Source organism: Schistocerca serialis, chromosome 1 (genome assembly GCF_023864345.2).
Source record: "Schistocerca serialis cubense isolate TAMUIC-IGC-003099 chromosome 1, iqSchSeri2.2, whole genome shotgun sequence".
Taxonomy (NCBI): domain Eukaryota; kingdom Metazoa; phylum Arthropoda; class Insecta; order Orthoptera; family Acrididae; genus Schistocerca; species Schistocerca serialis.
Window position 1 is genome coordinate 946,841,884 of NC_064638.1, and position 16,548 is coordinate 946,858,431.

The 16,548-nt window shown below is 40.5% G+C and overlaps 1 protein-coding gene across 1 annotated transcript in view; it reads right to left on the bottom strand.

Annotated features, from left to right (window-relative positions):
• Nucleotides 1–16,548, bottom strand: part of LOC126412603 (protocadherin-like wing polarity protein stan) — a 345,349-nt gene that overhangs the window by 299,602 nt on the left and 29,199 nt on the right. The window contains exon 5 of the mRNA XM_050082273.1: nt 7,022–7,164. Within this exon, the coding sequence (XP_049938230.1) occupies nt 7,022–7,164 (143 nt within the window). The remainder of the gene's footprint in view (nt 1–7,021; nt 7,165–16,548) is intronic.

The window sequence follows — 16,548 nt, forward strand, 5'->3', positions numbered from 1 at the left end:
TTCTTAACTGTCTCTTTGTTCACTTCTGCAAGAGCTCGTTTAATATTTTTGCTTAAGCGAATGGATGGACATGGGTGTACTAAAAACTGCTTATCATGCCCTATTCTCATCAAACTTAAACTATGCTATAGAAATATGGGGTGCAACAACTCAAGCCAACCTAAGTACATTATTAATACTACAGAAAAAAGTTATCAGAATTATTTGTGGTGTCAAACCTCGAGAATCATGCCGGAGCTTTGTCTTGATATTGGAGAAAAACATTCTTAACTGTCTCTTTGTTCACTTCTGCAAGAGCTCGTTTAATATTTTTGCTTAAGCGAATGGAAGGACATGGGTGTACTAAAAACTGCTTATCATGCCCTATTCTCATCAAACTTAAACTATGCTATAGAAATATGGGGTGCAACAACTCAAGCCAACCTAAGTACATTATTAATACTACAGAAAAAAGTTATCAGAATTATTTGTGGTGTCAAACCTCGAGAATCATGCCGGAACCTGTTCCCAAAATTAGGTGTGCTTACCATTATAGGTGTGTACATATTGAAAGTTATATTGCTTGTGAAAACAATTAATCCAAATTTCAACTGTGACCTGCACCAATATGATACAAGGCAAAAGTTCAGATACCATGTAAATAGCCACAGAACAGCTTTATATGAAAAAAATGCACTTCATGCTGGGCTGAAGATAGCCAATGCCCTACCAAAAAGTCTCACAACCCTTCCTGCTAACAAATTAAAAGATCAGCTAAAAAGAATTCTAATTGAAAACCCTTTTTATTCCCTAGACGAGTATTATATCTGTATGAAAAGTCTTTCATAAGTATGTCAAGCTCATAGTTTTAAGTAACCTACAACTAATATAATGTTGATAAAAACAATATTTGTAATATCGTGATTGTATACTACCAGACGTAAAATCCATCAAAATGTAAAATTTATTAATACAAACAAATCTTTTAGTTTGTAATTTATAAACTGGCTTATTCAGAAGAATAATCTGTATGATGTCCTGAAACTGTATTATTTCTAGGGATTGTATTTGATTATTCGATGTTGAATTATTATTATTATTATTATTATTATTATTATTATTATTATTAAGATCTTCTGACTGTCGTTTGAGGAATAAATGCGCTCATTCTTCTCCTGTCAAATTATTACAAAATTTCTTCTCTCTTCGGCCAGATTTATCAAGGTAGCCTTTAACTAAATATCTAATATCCAATTTAGTGAAGGGAAATCCCCAATGTGCAGCCCTCAAGATACCTTGTTTCAACATTTCTTCTTCTTCATTTAGCACTGGCTGTCCTCTCAATTTTTTTTTTTTTTTTTTTTTTTTATGTGCTTCCTGCACTTTATTTTGAAGGATTGATTTTGGTATACCATACAAATCACACGCTTTTCTGTACAATAATTTACCTCTCTGAATATCACGAACAGCTTTATCTAAAAGTTCCAGGACATACTGTAGCACCTCTCCTGCTTTTATACATTCTTGGCATTGTCCAAAATCACCCCACACAGTACACAGTTTTACAAAAAACCGGCATTATTTTATAACCTAGCAAGAGAAACTAGACAAACTTGTACAGAAATTGTCTCAATGCTGTTAACTTCTGAGCGCATCAACAATTACGGTTACAATAGGGTGTCCATTTCATTTTCATTGAAAAAGGGGACATTTAAAAGAAATTAGAGAAAAACCTGGGACAAGGAAGAAAAAAAAAAAAGGGGACATAAATATTGTATTGACTAAATTTAATACACATACAAGTTTACCTTTACAATGTACACTCAGATGATCCAAAATCACTTTTTACAATTATTCTGCCACACTATCACCATACTTTTCACTTTTATGTACTTTATCAAGAAGTGCATTTTTGTTTGAAATTGTATCATAAAAGTCAGTATACGCAAGCAGAAGTATAAGCAAACAGAACACAGCGTGTTGTTATCAATGGAGAGACGTCTACAGACGTTAAAGTAACCTCTGGCGTGCCACAGGGGAGTGTTATGGGACCATTGCTTTTCACAATATATATAAATGACCTAGTAGATAGTGTCGGAAGTTCCATGCGGCTTTTCGCGGATGATGCTGTAGTATGCAGAGAAGTTACAGCATTAGAAAATTGTAGCGAAATGCAGGAATATCTGCAGCGGATAGGCAGTTGGTGCAGGGAGTGACAACTGACCCTTAACATAGACAAATGTAATGTATTGCGAATACATAGAAAGAAGGATCCTTTATTGTACGATTATATGATAGCGGAACAAACACTGGTAGCAGTTACTTCTGTAAAATATCTGGGAGTATGCGTGCGGAACGATTTGAAGTGGAATGTTCATATAAAATTAATTGTTGGTACGGCGGGTACCAGGTTGAGATTCATTGGGAGAGTCCTTAGAAAATGTAGTCCATCAACAAAGGAGGTGGCTTACAAAACACTTGTTCGACCTATACTTGAGTATTGCTCATCAGTGTGGGATCCGTACCAGATCAGGTTGACGGAGGAGATGGAGAAGATCCAAAGAAGAGCGGCGCGTTTCGTCACAGGGTTATTTGGTAACCATGATAGCGTTACGGAGACGTTTAACAAACTCAAGTGGCAGACTCTGCAAGAGAGGCGCTCTGCATCGCGGTGCAGGTTGCTCGCCAGGTTTCGAGAGGGTGCATTTCTGGATGAGGTATCGAATATATTGCTTCCCCCTACTTATACCTCCCAAGGAGATCACGAATGTAAAATTAGAGAGATTAGAGCGCGCACGGAGGCTTTCAGACAGTCGTTCTTCCCGCGAACCATACGCGTCTGGAACAGGAAAGGGAGGTAATGACAGTGGCACGTAAAGTGCCATCCGCCACAGTGGCTTGCAGAGTATAAATGTAGATGTAGATGTAAAGTGTGTTTTGACAATGAGCATGGCCCTCACTGTTTCAGCTTTCATTCTGTTTTTTTCATCTGACCACAAAGAGTTCACTAACAAAAACACACGTTCCACAGCAGCATTTGACCCATGAATTGCCAGACAAAACTTCACCAAATGAATCCTGTTTTTCATGTTAATGTTTTTACTTTTGAAATAAGCAAATATTTTACACCACATTGCACTAACACTTTCTTTGTCTCCTTCTTCACTTTTTATGAAGTTCTGTGCACATAAAAATTCATCAAACAGTTCGTCTTTATCAACAGGAAAAGTTGGTACAATACTTTTAACAAAAACACAACAGTCCTGAATATCCTTCCACTGTAGCTGCTCCTTTTCAGTATTAACCCAGTCAAATGCTTTCAAAGGTGTGAGAAATGGTAAACACCATTCTTTAATATACTCAATGCAAGAGTCATAGAAGATGTCAGCATAAATATGAAATTGTTCTACAGTAATTTCACCCTCTCCTTCCAGCTTTCTTATAGTATCATGTACAAAGGATGTGAGAAATCTTTCAGATTTTCTACATTGTAATTTGCGCAATAATTTGTTTATTTCTTCATAAACTTTCACTAGTGTGATTTCTTGTTTCTCAATACATTTAATTGTTGTGGAGAAAGGTTTTAGCTGGCTAACAGGAAAATGTAGAAGAACAATAGATGCAGGGCTATCAAAGAATTGTTTAGGGATAACAGGACACTTATCAAGGGAAATGAAATATGATTTCAAAGCAGGAAATATCTCTACAGTTCTTTCCAATGCTGTAGCAGAGATAGCCACCTTGTCTTGCTGTGCCCAAGAACAGTTTTGTATTCAGTTTCAGTAATCTTACAGAATGACTTCAGAGATTCAACCCTTACTGTATATATGTGGATATGCTGGTAGATTTTGTTTACAATTAATTGGCAGTCGATGGGTAGGCAATCTGAGCCAGTTTGTAAGGAATTGTGCACCACATGTGCTGGACAGCCGACACCTACCATATTATTCACTGTGTTCTGTTGCAGTTTATAGAACAAATTGTTTTTTCCTTTCCTCTGCTTACCACCAAAATTGGTGTTAGTCTTGTCTGCAGAAACTGCTATCACCTTTCCCTCACGATCATGTTTCTTTAAAACCTCCAGTACATAATTTTGAAGTAAATCTGAAGTTTCTCCAGCTAAATTAACCAATTTGAGCACTTTCACCATGCTGCCATTTTCAGGGTGAAAGTACCTGATAACGAGAGGAACCAACTTCAAATCCGGATGATTCGATGTATCAATCATTACAAAAATGAATCGGGCACTTTTCAGTTCATTTAAAACGTGCTGAGCTGCATACGGTGCAATAACATTTGAAATGATTGCATTACATTTTGTGTGTCCACTTGTGAATTTAGGATAGAAAATTTTTTTAACAACTGCTGTAGTACAGTCCATTGACTTAAAGCATTGCACTGTGGTATGCAAACGTAGCTTCTTGTGCTGCCAACTGCCTATCCATTTCTGTTACTGATTTTAAGTTTACGTAGTAGTCACTCACGCATTTATTTGCTCTTTTCTTTTGATCACTCATGCGATGTTTCTTCGCCTTAATGTGATTCACAATGTCAGACCTTCCACCATGACTAACAGCAAATTTTGATCTGCACAACGTACATTCTACAGTTTCTCCTCTAGCAGTGATAAAAGGAAACTCGCTTTTTATATTGCTGTTAAAATTAGACTTTCTTTTTGGCATAATAAAACAGTGATTGCACAGTGCAAAACATTAACGGTGTGGTGACGAAAGCCAGAGAGCAAGTATCAGTGGTTTAGAGTATCTCTGAACCGAGAGGACGGATTCAGTGGATCAATTGAGAAGAGAAGAATCTTCGTTGTTATTCGTTACCTATAGTGCGTTTAAAATTACTTGCGAATTTTGACAGTTCGGTACATATTTGGGGTATGCTGAAAGTCATCACACCCTTCCTAGCGTAAATAATTGTGCAGCTAATAGCAAGTCAAACAACCAGTAGCGTAAAATACTCTAGCCAAGCGGAACCATAAAAAAACGGGACATTTGGGCGTCCCCAAAAAACTTTCGGGACAGTGGGACATTTTGGTAAAAAACGGGACTGTCCCGGGAAAAACGGGACGAATGGACACCCTAGGTTACAATAACTTCCCACTTGGTGCAACAATAGAAAGTTTCCACTTTACAATAATGCACGGATTTTTAACACTGAGACTGTTCGTCAATTATTCACCTAGGGAAACAATTTACACAAAATAAAAGTTGTGGAAAGCGATAAATGCAATGTTGCACTCAAAATAACTGGTGCATGGACATTAAAATAAGTAACTCTTTGTTTCTATGCAGTGGCAAACAGCAAATAAGCCATACTGTCCGAGTTCGCCCCGGGGTCTGAAATCACCCCATTTGACGGTATTTATTTTTTGTGATGTTACACAAACAATGTGAGTGATAGTTTGTGTGTGTGCATGTGGTTTTCTACATAATTGATGAGCCACAGTACCTGGTAACCTCAAAAAGATGACTACAATGCAAGAGGCTCATAACAATACATATTGAAACATGATATAAAATACTTATTTACATATCTGCACTTGACAACGAGAAAAAATTCTCGAAACATGTCATGCTAAGCATGAAAAAATACATAACTAGTGCAGTATTTCATTATTTAAATAATAATGACAGCTGCAAGCTTTCAAAAACATCTGTTATGACATATGAAATTGAGCTCCGAAATGATCAGGGTAGTAAGTATTATATTCAAATGTTTTATGTATTTATGTTATACTTTCTGACATATTTCACATACGCAAGAATCATCTCATTTTTGGATCTATGGAATGAAAACAAATCAAATCTAATCTAATCTAAAAACAAAATCATAAAATACCTGCATCCTACTAGTACTAACTCACAGTATAGAAACATTAGCTGTCACAAAGGTGAGGACTCATAAATTACAGTGTCCACAGAGAGCAATGGAGATGCACTGTTGGAAAACAGCTTCAGGGATATAATCAGAAATGAGGTCATCAGAAAAACAACACAGCTATCAGACATCCTAGAAAGACATATATGCTTGAAATGGCAATGTGCGCACAGCAAGGCAAGACCCTAACATATAGACCAAGTAAATGGATAATTCAGGATGTGAAGAACACAAAAGAAATATTGGATGCCCCCGGAGGGGATGGCTTAATTATACCAAGTGGTTCCCGATGACAATTGATACGAAATAAAGTCAAAACTTTTCGATAAAAAGCTTCACTATATAAGACCACAAGTTATTGGTAATACCCACTACAAAAATCAAAATCAACTATAGATACATAACCATTCTACATATCAAAAGGCAGCAAATACAAACACTATTGATAGAAATAAAGGGGTGGGGGAAAGAGGGAGGGAAAGGGGTGACATAGGAAGGGGGAGGGAAATGGGGAAGGGGGAAGGGGAGGGAGAGGAATGAGGCGAAGGGGGAAGATGGGAGATACGGTTAAATACCAAATCAGACTTACTTTACATACACTGCTTTCTGATATATCAGTTTAGTAGGTAATTAATACTATATGTTTTTATGTGTGTGTATCCAGTGGCTGTAGAACTTTATGTACTGATGTTTTCTTTTCTGCTTCCTGTGACAATAAATTTTCTGCAGAAAAGTCACAAGTTGCTTCTGGTTACTAAGAGATCAGGAGGCTGATCCTAAGTTAACTATTATGTGAATAAAATGCCTCTAATATTACTTATGGCAACAATTCCTGTTACAGGTATCTCCCAAGAATGATCAGCTAGCATCAATTAAAGACCCACTGTAAGTTTCTTCTTATGAAATATAAATGGCCTCATAATGAAATGTACTTTAGTAGGAAACCAGAAGCAAGAGAAAAATAAACCTTTAAGAAGAAACAAATAACAAAACTACAGAAAGATCTATAATAGTGTATAAAAGTTGCATAACTGATTTACAGAATACAGCAATAAAAAATTTCAAACAAAAGCTGCTACTACAGCTACTGCAGCTAATACTACTATTACTACTATTACTACCACCATCACCACCACCACATTTGGAAACTTACTCTCACTATACTAAATCCAACTGGAACACTTTCAGACACAGATTCTTGGAATAAGTATGTAAAAAACCTTGGAGCATTATCATTCACATCTTTCACATTAACTAACAGTTGTGTAGTATTGGAACGACTCGGACTTCCACCATCTGAAAAATATATTAAAATATTCCTAAATTAATCAATTACTATTGTAATAATGAAAATTCCAGGAAGGAAAAAAATAAAACGGCAACCACACAATGGCAGATGAGTCATAGTTGCCACAGAAATATACAATAAATCAGAAAATAACAATAGCTTTAAAGATAGACTCTTGCCATTTTTCCAGTTTAGTCTCTCTCTCTCTCTCTCTCTCTTCCTCACCCCCTCCTTGATGTTTCTGACAGAAATGGAGAGAGATAAAGATAGATAGATAGATAAAGAGAGAGAGAGAGAGAGAGAGAGAGAGAGAGAGAGAGAGAGAGAGAGAGAGAAATCAAGCTGGTCTTGTTTTTCATATGTGATATTACAAATAAATTTTAAAAGAAAAGAAAATCTTTTTCTGCAAAATAACATATAAGTTCTGTTCAAAAAAGTCTTGAACATTTGTAATTTTGTGCCAATAGTGAGTTGGAGCAAAAAGAATGAAACTCAAGAAAACCTTTACACACACAAACACCAAATGATGCAGGAAGGCTATGATGATGAGTGCTAAGCCATACTCAAGTGTTATGAATTGTCCACGTTTTAAAAATCGCCAGACAAAGTTAAAGTTGACTCTCGTTGAGGACGCCCTTCGACATCTGCCGACTACACTCATGTCAGGAACAACAACAAAACTGTGCATGTCAATCGAAGACCGACTGTCCAAGATATTGCAAATGAATGTAACATTTCAGTTGCATCATGTCATGAAAGCCTGACACAGCATCTTGGAATGCATCTTGTTGCCGCCAAGTTCATCCCATGGCTCATGAGCCATAACCAGAATGACATTCGCCTCACAGTCTGTAAAGAGATTTTGGGATCATGAAACTGAGAACGAGATATTCCTTCAGAGAATCATAACTGAAGATGAGACGTGAGCCTACAGTTATGATGTTGAGACCAAGGTTCAATCTGCACAAGGGGTCAGGAAAGGTTCTCTAAGAAAAAGAAAGCTCGTCAGTTCGTCAGGTCAGGTCAACAGTCAAAGCCATGCTGATTTTATTTATTTATCTTTTTTTTTTTTTCTTTTTTTTTTTAGAGATTAGTTCAACGTGAATTCAAGTCACAGGGACAAACTGTTAATCGATGTTTCTATTGGGACTTATCATGACGTCTGTGAAAAAATGTGAGAAGGAAACGGCCTGAAATGAGGCGAGACAATTCATGGCTCTTGCATCACGATAACGCACCCACACATTCTTCCCTGTTGGTGCATGACTATCGCACAGAAAACAAAATCACTGTGCTGCCACATCCTCAGTACTCTCCACACCTGGCCCCTGCAGACTTGTTTTTATTTCCAAAGTTAAAAACTTTCTTAAAAGAACAAAGATTTGCAATGATAGACTGGATAAAAGAAAATTCACAGATGGTACTTTGCAGAATCCAGCAACAGGAATAACAAGCCTGTTTCCAGAAGCGGAAACACCAGTGGGAGTGGTGTATCAATTGTGGAGGAGAGTATTTCGAAGGAGACCATGTACAATAAGAAGGGAAGCGTAGAAAAACTTTGTGGACAATGTTCTGGAATTTTTTGAACAGATCTCATAATTAAGAGTTTTACTCAAATATCACCAGTGCAAAACAATTATTTACAATGCAAAAAAAATATTAGAAGAAATGAAAAATTTAACTACCTGTCAGTTTTAAAGATGGCATAGGACCAAAAAGCACACAAAATGATAAACGGATTTCACTTTTTTTAATTGTAAGTCAGGAGTTATTTTACCTGGAAGATAAAACAAGGAGGATTAGATGTAGTTTAAGTGCTATTAATAAAGAGGCCATTCCCGGTGAAGGTGTAAATGAATTCAAAAACGCTTAACATCTTAAAAGGCATCTTCCTCTAAGACAAAACATAATAACATATTTGAACAATTTAACAAAGTTAGAAAATTTGTGAAGAGTTCAGATTTCATCTTCAGGTGAGTATTCAAAATAGATGCCTGACTTCAGAAACTAGTATGCTACCAAAACTCTACAAGTTCATATTTCCACCGTCATTAAAGTTTGAATTTCTAACTTGTTTGCCACTTCAGTATTCCACCAGTGGACATCACAATGGATAAACTGGCATGGGTAGAACTGCGGTGTAGTTCAGGAAACCTGCCATGGTGGGCGCACGTGTCGCATCTTATCTGCAGCCTCCCTGATATCAATGTTTATTTGTTACTGGCAGCAAGTAGAGCAGGCAATGCTCCTGCAGAGTTAAACCACCACAGACCTAGCCTAGTACTCATGCTGAGAGGGGTTGCGTGCCCAGTCTTTAGATGCTAATGTCAACCGCATGCTGAGTTATTGTTGTGTTTGTGTCTCCATGGGAATGGGTGTTCTGTTTCCTGAAGTTCATACGGCAAGTTAGTTCCATTCACAGAGTTCTGCTCCCTTGCTGTTACTGAGCCACCATTGGCCTGTGAAGTACCGCACTGACCAAGTCAAGTAGTGGAGCTATCACACCTTCTGCAGATACTGAAGTGTTAACAAACGACATTCTTACATGTGTGACACCCCTGTTTTCTTTTTCTTTCCCCATGTTCACTTTGGCCAACCATGAACATGGCATTTCTGCAACAACAACAGGAGCAGTCGCAGGCACTAATAACTCAGAATGCAGACTTGCTTTGCCACCTTTCCCTGCCTTGATGGGGGCTGGGGGGGAGGGGGGGGGGAGGAAGGGCAGTTTTCTTCTCCATTCTTGCCGTCCCTGACGCCATTTGCCAGTTCCGATGAGTGATAATTGCATGTGCTGGTTCTTGCTCCTCAGTCACATGCAGCATATCTTCGATCCAGTGGATGTTGTCCAGCAGCCTGGGTTTATATGAATTTGTCCAAAAACTGAACTCCTCCTCTGAGCACAAGAAGCTTTTCTTTGATGAGTTTTATCAGTTGCCTGTGCTTACGCAATATTACGGCCATCAAACTTATCTGGTAGCTGTACTGTTGTGGTTTAACCAGCACCATAAGTGCCCTGGACAGTCATATGTTGCCTGGATTGGAGACTTGCAGGGCCTCTCGCACAAGTGTCATTTCAAATGCCCAAGATGTGCAACCGCTTATGATTGTCAGATTAGCTCCTGACCACAAGGTTCAGATGAGGGTGTTGACCTTGTCCGAGCCTTCTTTAGCTAATGCTGCCCTAATTGCAGAATTGTATGAGCTTATGGTGGCAGTGAGGAACATCCTTCCTGATAGTTGCAGATGGCTCAATTGGGTGTGCACGGTAAGCAGACCTTGGTACCCCATGGGATTCCTTGCGGCCTCACGTCCCGCCTAGTTGCCTCGTGTTGCTGCCATTAAAAATGCCCATTTAGAGGTGTCACGGCACACCCTGTCTTACCTCAGCAGGTTCACACCACTCATAGTGTCTTAATTCCCTCCAGCAGTGATCTTTGGGTCCTCGGCATCGTTCCCCCTACTCACTGGGCATGTCAGTGGTCCCGCCCCAACTGTCACTTGTGGCATGTGGGGGTCATGTGTGGAGTATGCTGATGGATAGGTCACCTGGCAAGCTGAAAGGCCATGAGTCCGTTATCAGGCACCATGGTGTTTTCACTGGACTTGGGGGCTGCCTCCAAGGTCCCATGCATGTCACCGCAGTGTATTTCGTTGCACTGATTGTGGATGGGCTACTGGTCGAATTTCTAATAGACACAGGGGCATCAGACAGTCTCATTGATTTGGATACTTAAAGGATTTTGGGGTGCTCAGAGTTCCAGCCACTCCATCAGGTTGTGTCTTACAACATACAGTGCATTCCCTTGCGACAGCAATTCTCCATCTCCACACATTACAAGAATGTGTAATCCCAACTTACATTGTTAGTGGTCTATTCACCGTTGGCCCAAAATATCTTCAGACCCAACATCTTTCCTGTTTTCACCATTCAAATCATGAATTTAGTGTCCCAATCCATTCCTTTTCGTGACCTGGACTCTTTACTGTGGTCATATAGCCCACTGTTTGAGAATATATTGGGCCAGGCAGACAATTTTGAGGTATGTTTCTCTCACGCCGGCAGTGATCCTGAAATTTTGTTGCCCCCACTCTATTTCCTTCATATGCATGACAAGGTAAAGGCCGAGTCGCTACTCCTTTGGTGGTAATTCAGAAGCCCAAAGGCGCCACCCACTTTAGGTGCGATTTTAAACAGATGGCCAATGTGCAATGTGCTGCAAATTCATATCCTATTCCACGGAAGACAAAATTGTCAGAGGGTCAGTATTTTTCCTGCATCGACTTGTGCGATGCTTACCTGCAGATGCCACTGCAGACAGTTTCCTGGACTTTCCTGGTCCTGAACATACCTTTGGGCTTTATCTGTTTCATCACCTTGTCTTTCGGAATTTCATCTGTGCCGGTAATTTACCTACACTATTTGGAGCAGTTGATTCAGAATATTTTCTGTTGTATCAGTTACCCTGATGATATTTGAGTGACAGGCATTTACGGAACCTTCAGTCAATTTTCCAACGCCTCCTACAGAATGGCCTTTGCAAGCTGGAGAAGTGTAGTTTTTCTCCCCGTGAAGTGTAATTGTTTTGGATCCTGTGCTTAATACAGGTGGTATCCCTCCCATGGACAACCACATCAAGACCATTGTCAGGTACTAGAGGCCAATGACTTTACACAGCTCCAGTATTTTTAAGGTAATATTTTATATTATGCTCAGTTCATTCCACAGGCTGCACTGTCTGCCAGCCTCTTAACTGGCTTTGTCAGAAGGACATTAAGTTTGTCTGGTCTGTGGATTGCCAATGGCCTTTTCAGTCTCTCAAGTAGCATTTGTGTTGTAATCCCTGTTTGGATTCTTTTACATCTGGTAAACCTTTTCTCCCTGGTCTGTAACATATTCCAGTAAGGCATATGTGTCGTCCTGCCCCACTGGAACCTGGACAGCAACCACTTGCACTTCAAAGATGCTTCCAGTATCAGAACTACACACAGGTGGAAAATGATGCGCTAACTACTGTTTTCAGGGTCAAAGACTTCAGCATCTTCCGGTACGGAGCAAAGTTCCTGTTCATCACTGACCACAACCTGTTGGTTTCCTTATTTGGCCCTTGCCCCCCCAGCATGCCATTGCTGATGCATTTTTGTCGCTACTGTTGGGGTCCACCCAGCAAGAGGCTCTCATGTTTGCATTGGGATGACGCCTTGTAGCAGACTCTGCCAGATTTTCCATGGACAGCACGTGAGCCACTGACTCACTTTTCCAGAAAATTGTTTCAGCGGTTCAGAAGAGTTGGTCAGAGTGTGTCTTGTCAGGTGTGGATATTTTCTCCTCCATTCTCAACTCAATGTTGTTCAGGAGGTCCTTTAGATACTCTTGCTTACCACAAAGGAGCAATGTTGTCGAGGGCTGAGCCCTGGCACTGCAACATCATATTGTATAGTTGCTGCATGCTTCACACTGGGGTATGACTCAGATGAAGGTGTGAGTGCGACATTAGATGTACTGCCCAGTGATTGATCATAGCATTGAAAATCTGGTATGGCCTTTGGGGGCTTGTGCTCAGAACAAGGACATACTGCCACACCAGTTGTCTCCATGGTCCCAGAGCGCTCTTGGGACAGGGTACACATCAATTCACTACATTTTTGGGAAGCATGTGGTTGTTGGTGCCCAGTGTGTTGTCAAATTTCCCATATGTAGCCAACCTATCGTCCGAGTTGTCAACTGCCACTGTTCACGCATTGTCAGTTAGTTTTGCCATTGAGAGATCAGACAGCAACCTTGTGCACAGTAATGGTAAGCAGTGGGTGTTGTGGCCGTTTGAAGACTTTTGCAATGGTATTCAGCATATGGCTATAGCCCCATTTCATCTGACTTCTCACTCTGAGGCGAAGCACTTTTTCGCTACACTCTAGACCCAAATGAAGAAGTCTATGTCTGCCTCTTCCTGTGACAATGCATTGTCAACTTTCTTGGCTAATCAGTGGAAGACGCTGGTCAACAGGTGCAGTCCAGTGGAACGCTTGCCTGGGCACCACCAGTGGGGTCTCCTGTATTTGTTGGACGGACACTGATTTTCATGCCACGGATCACCATGGCACGCCACGTTTTCCTCCTGTGGCCGCTGTTTAGGTCTGGTCCTCCAGCCAGCAGCTGGAGTTGCTACTGGGTCTCAGGTGGGCCACAAAGGTCGGCACTTGTTTGTGGCGGATGTTGGTGAGAAGCTGCTGACTAATCATGCCAAGCATCTGCACCCAAGCCCAGTTGAAGTATCTCCTCTGCATCCTTCCAGTTGGCTGAGTGGGAGAGTTGACTGCAACGTTGTTGCCAGAGCAGGCACCAACCTGTGGCAGAATGCCCTAATGTTGCCACCGCCTTCGCACCCACCACCTGCCTCCCATCACCTACATCCTTCGACCCAGTGTTGCTCGTGTCTCCACCTGCCATTGTGGAATCCAAGAATTTTGAATCCCCCCCCACTCCGCTTCCACTTCCTCTTTGACAATATAGGTGGCCTCCTCCCTACTGCCACTGATGGACTCATCATTGCTGCAGCCTCCACGTCCTTCCACTCTTCTGCTGGACCTGGCGGTGTCTATGTTGCCTTCTTCGGCAATCGGTCCATTGCTGGGTTCCCCGGCACTCTCTCCAGTTCCACACACGAGGTCGTGACCCAAGCCTGGTCATTTTCGGCCATACATGGCTTATTAAGGGGGGATGGGTTTAGTATCTCCACCAGCAGACATTCTGATGGAGGCAGATGAATTGGCATTAGTAGAACAGTGGAGTAGTTCAAGAATCTGCCTTGGAGGGCACACACCTTGCGTTATATTCGCAGATCTGCTAATGTCCGTGTTTACTTGCAAGTGGCAGTAAGCGGAGCAAGGAAGCACTCCTGTGGAGTTAGTACACTGTGGACCCTGCCTAGCACTCATGCTAGAGAGTTGTTGTGTGATCATTCATTAGCCATCCATGCCAGCCACATGCTGAGTTACTGTTACGTGCACATTTCCACATCCCCAGTTCAATTTGCATGGCGAGTTAGTTCCATTCACGGCAAGCTGTTCCACGTTTGTTATCAAGTCACTGCAGGCCTATGAAGTACCGCACCGACTGTGCTGAATAGCGGCGTTGTCACGCTTTTTGCATATATTAAAGCCATCATATCTTCCAAATTCACATCAAACAAATAAAGCACTTTAATTTAATCTTTGGACAGTAATGTGACCAGTGAACTGTCTGCTACATAATTCACGTTTGCAATATAAACTTTTAGATTCTTGGGCTGCCTCTGAGCTAAAAACAAATACACAATCTTAGCAAATCTTACGATTATGATTACTCATTGTAATTACCCATTACGTTGTGCACGTAGATAATTTGTATTTTCACATGACATCTGATGGCCCCAAATTCATGAATCATGAGCCAGTGTGATTGCATCACACCCTGGAAAAATTGAGTCAGACACCAGAATAACAAAGCGCATTACACTTAAGTTTTCGTGTCAACTATGCCACGCAGAATCTCTCATGAACAATTGTGTCGCACAGACAATGCTTGCCATGACAAACACAGCATTACTAGCAAGAAATTTACTTGTTGGTCCAACTGTGGTGAAACCGCTGCACTTCTGGTCAGACAATCTAGTACTGTGATTTGCCCCATTTGAGAGCTTAGCTTCACTGCCAAGCACTGAAAAACACACATCTATCAAACAAGTGCCTGCAACACACTTATTGCAGTCAGAAGCTGAACAACTTGAAAAATTGCTCCTTAGTGAAGAATTCGGCTACCACACAACATCTCAACTGCTTCATCACCTTCACATGCTGGCGGGCAATGAAATTAGCAATGATATTCTGTAGAATATTTGGCTCTAGAACTTACCTGCGGATTCACACAAAATGCTCACGATTTGCACTGGTAACCTTAATATTCTCACTCAAATTGCTGACAGATTAGTCCAGATGTATCCTTTGACAAGCATTGCAACTGCCTCTGCCAAAACAGAGACGTCTCTGGAAGCAGTGCAAGCACAAGCAGCTGAACTGTCTATCAGTCTTACAAATATAGCACTCCACATAAGCGTCATGATGGTGATGCTCTTCCGGCGGAAACAAGTGTTCGTGCACCAGGGAAAAAAACCTGCTGGTATCACAAAAAATTTTGAGCTGAATCTCAGCAGTGACAACCACTCTGTGACAAGGGAAATGCCATCAGAAATCAATAGTAGTAGTGACTGATTTCAAACCATTCAGCCATTGACTGTTCATAACAAAGCATTCTGCTAAGCTGCAATTTCTCACTGGGCAGGGCTGATCTACCAGTTAACCCTTCTTCTCATCTTCCATGGCAGAATACCAATGGCAATCAACTGTATACTGTGAATGGATGTTCCATTAGGATTTACTGTTACACAGCTTATATCTTAATTTCAATCTTTGATGAGAATTACTGCTGAAGTGCTGTACCCAATTGTTGGAGCGAACTTCGTATATTTTTACAGTCTCCTCTCAGATCTTTGCAATCGACACCCTCCTGAAACTACAACACAGCTGTCTACTCATTGGCACCAATAATGGGCCAACAACACGGGCATCAAAGTGATTGCAGGTGATTCACTGTACAATAACCTGCTTCATCAGTTTCCTGTAGTCACCTGTACATTCACTAGTACAGCACTGGTAACACACTCAAAGGTACATTACACTGTCACTACACCATTGTCATTAAGTATTGACATAGATGAGCTTGTAATTAACCATTACACTGTGCGTGTAAATAAATTGCGTTTGCACCCTACAAATCTGTGAAGATGAACAAAAACATTAGTTTAGTAAAATATCTGGAGAGGTTTATATGTCCACCTCATACCTTTTCAGATATGGTAACTCTTTTACCCACCAATGTATCTTTTCCCAACATACTATAATAAACTCGTGCAAAAATGATACTTTAAAAAAATTAATTTAAAAATGTGTCAGCTATTTGGAAATGCACATTATTATAGCTTGAAAATTGTAATACAAAACTACAGCACTTTAGCTGAGTCCCTGGAAGTAGCAGTAACTAGAAGTAACAGCCTGTGTCTATAAAGTAATCTTCCACAATTCACTATCAGTTCAAGCACAGCCTCTTCATCTACATCCAACTAAAGATGACAAAGCAAGAGTTTTCTTTTATATCAGCACAAAGGATCTATTACACTTCAAATAGTAGCTAGGCCCCTCCACTTCATATAGTTTCTAAGGAGAATAACGGGTGACGTCCATGTTGTGACTATCGTTAGCTTCATGCCAAAACAATACCTGATCATTATCCTCCACCACATATTGAAGACTTTGCTCTGTACAATCATGGTAAGACTGCTTTCACCACAATCTATCTT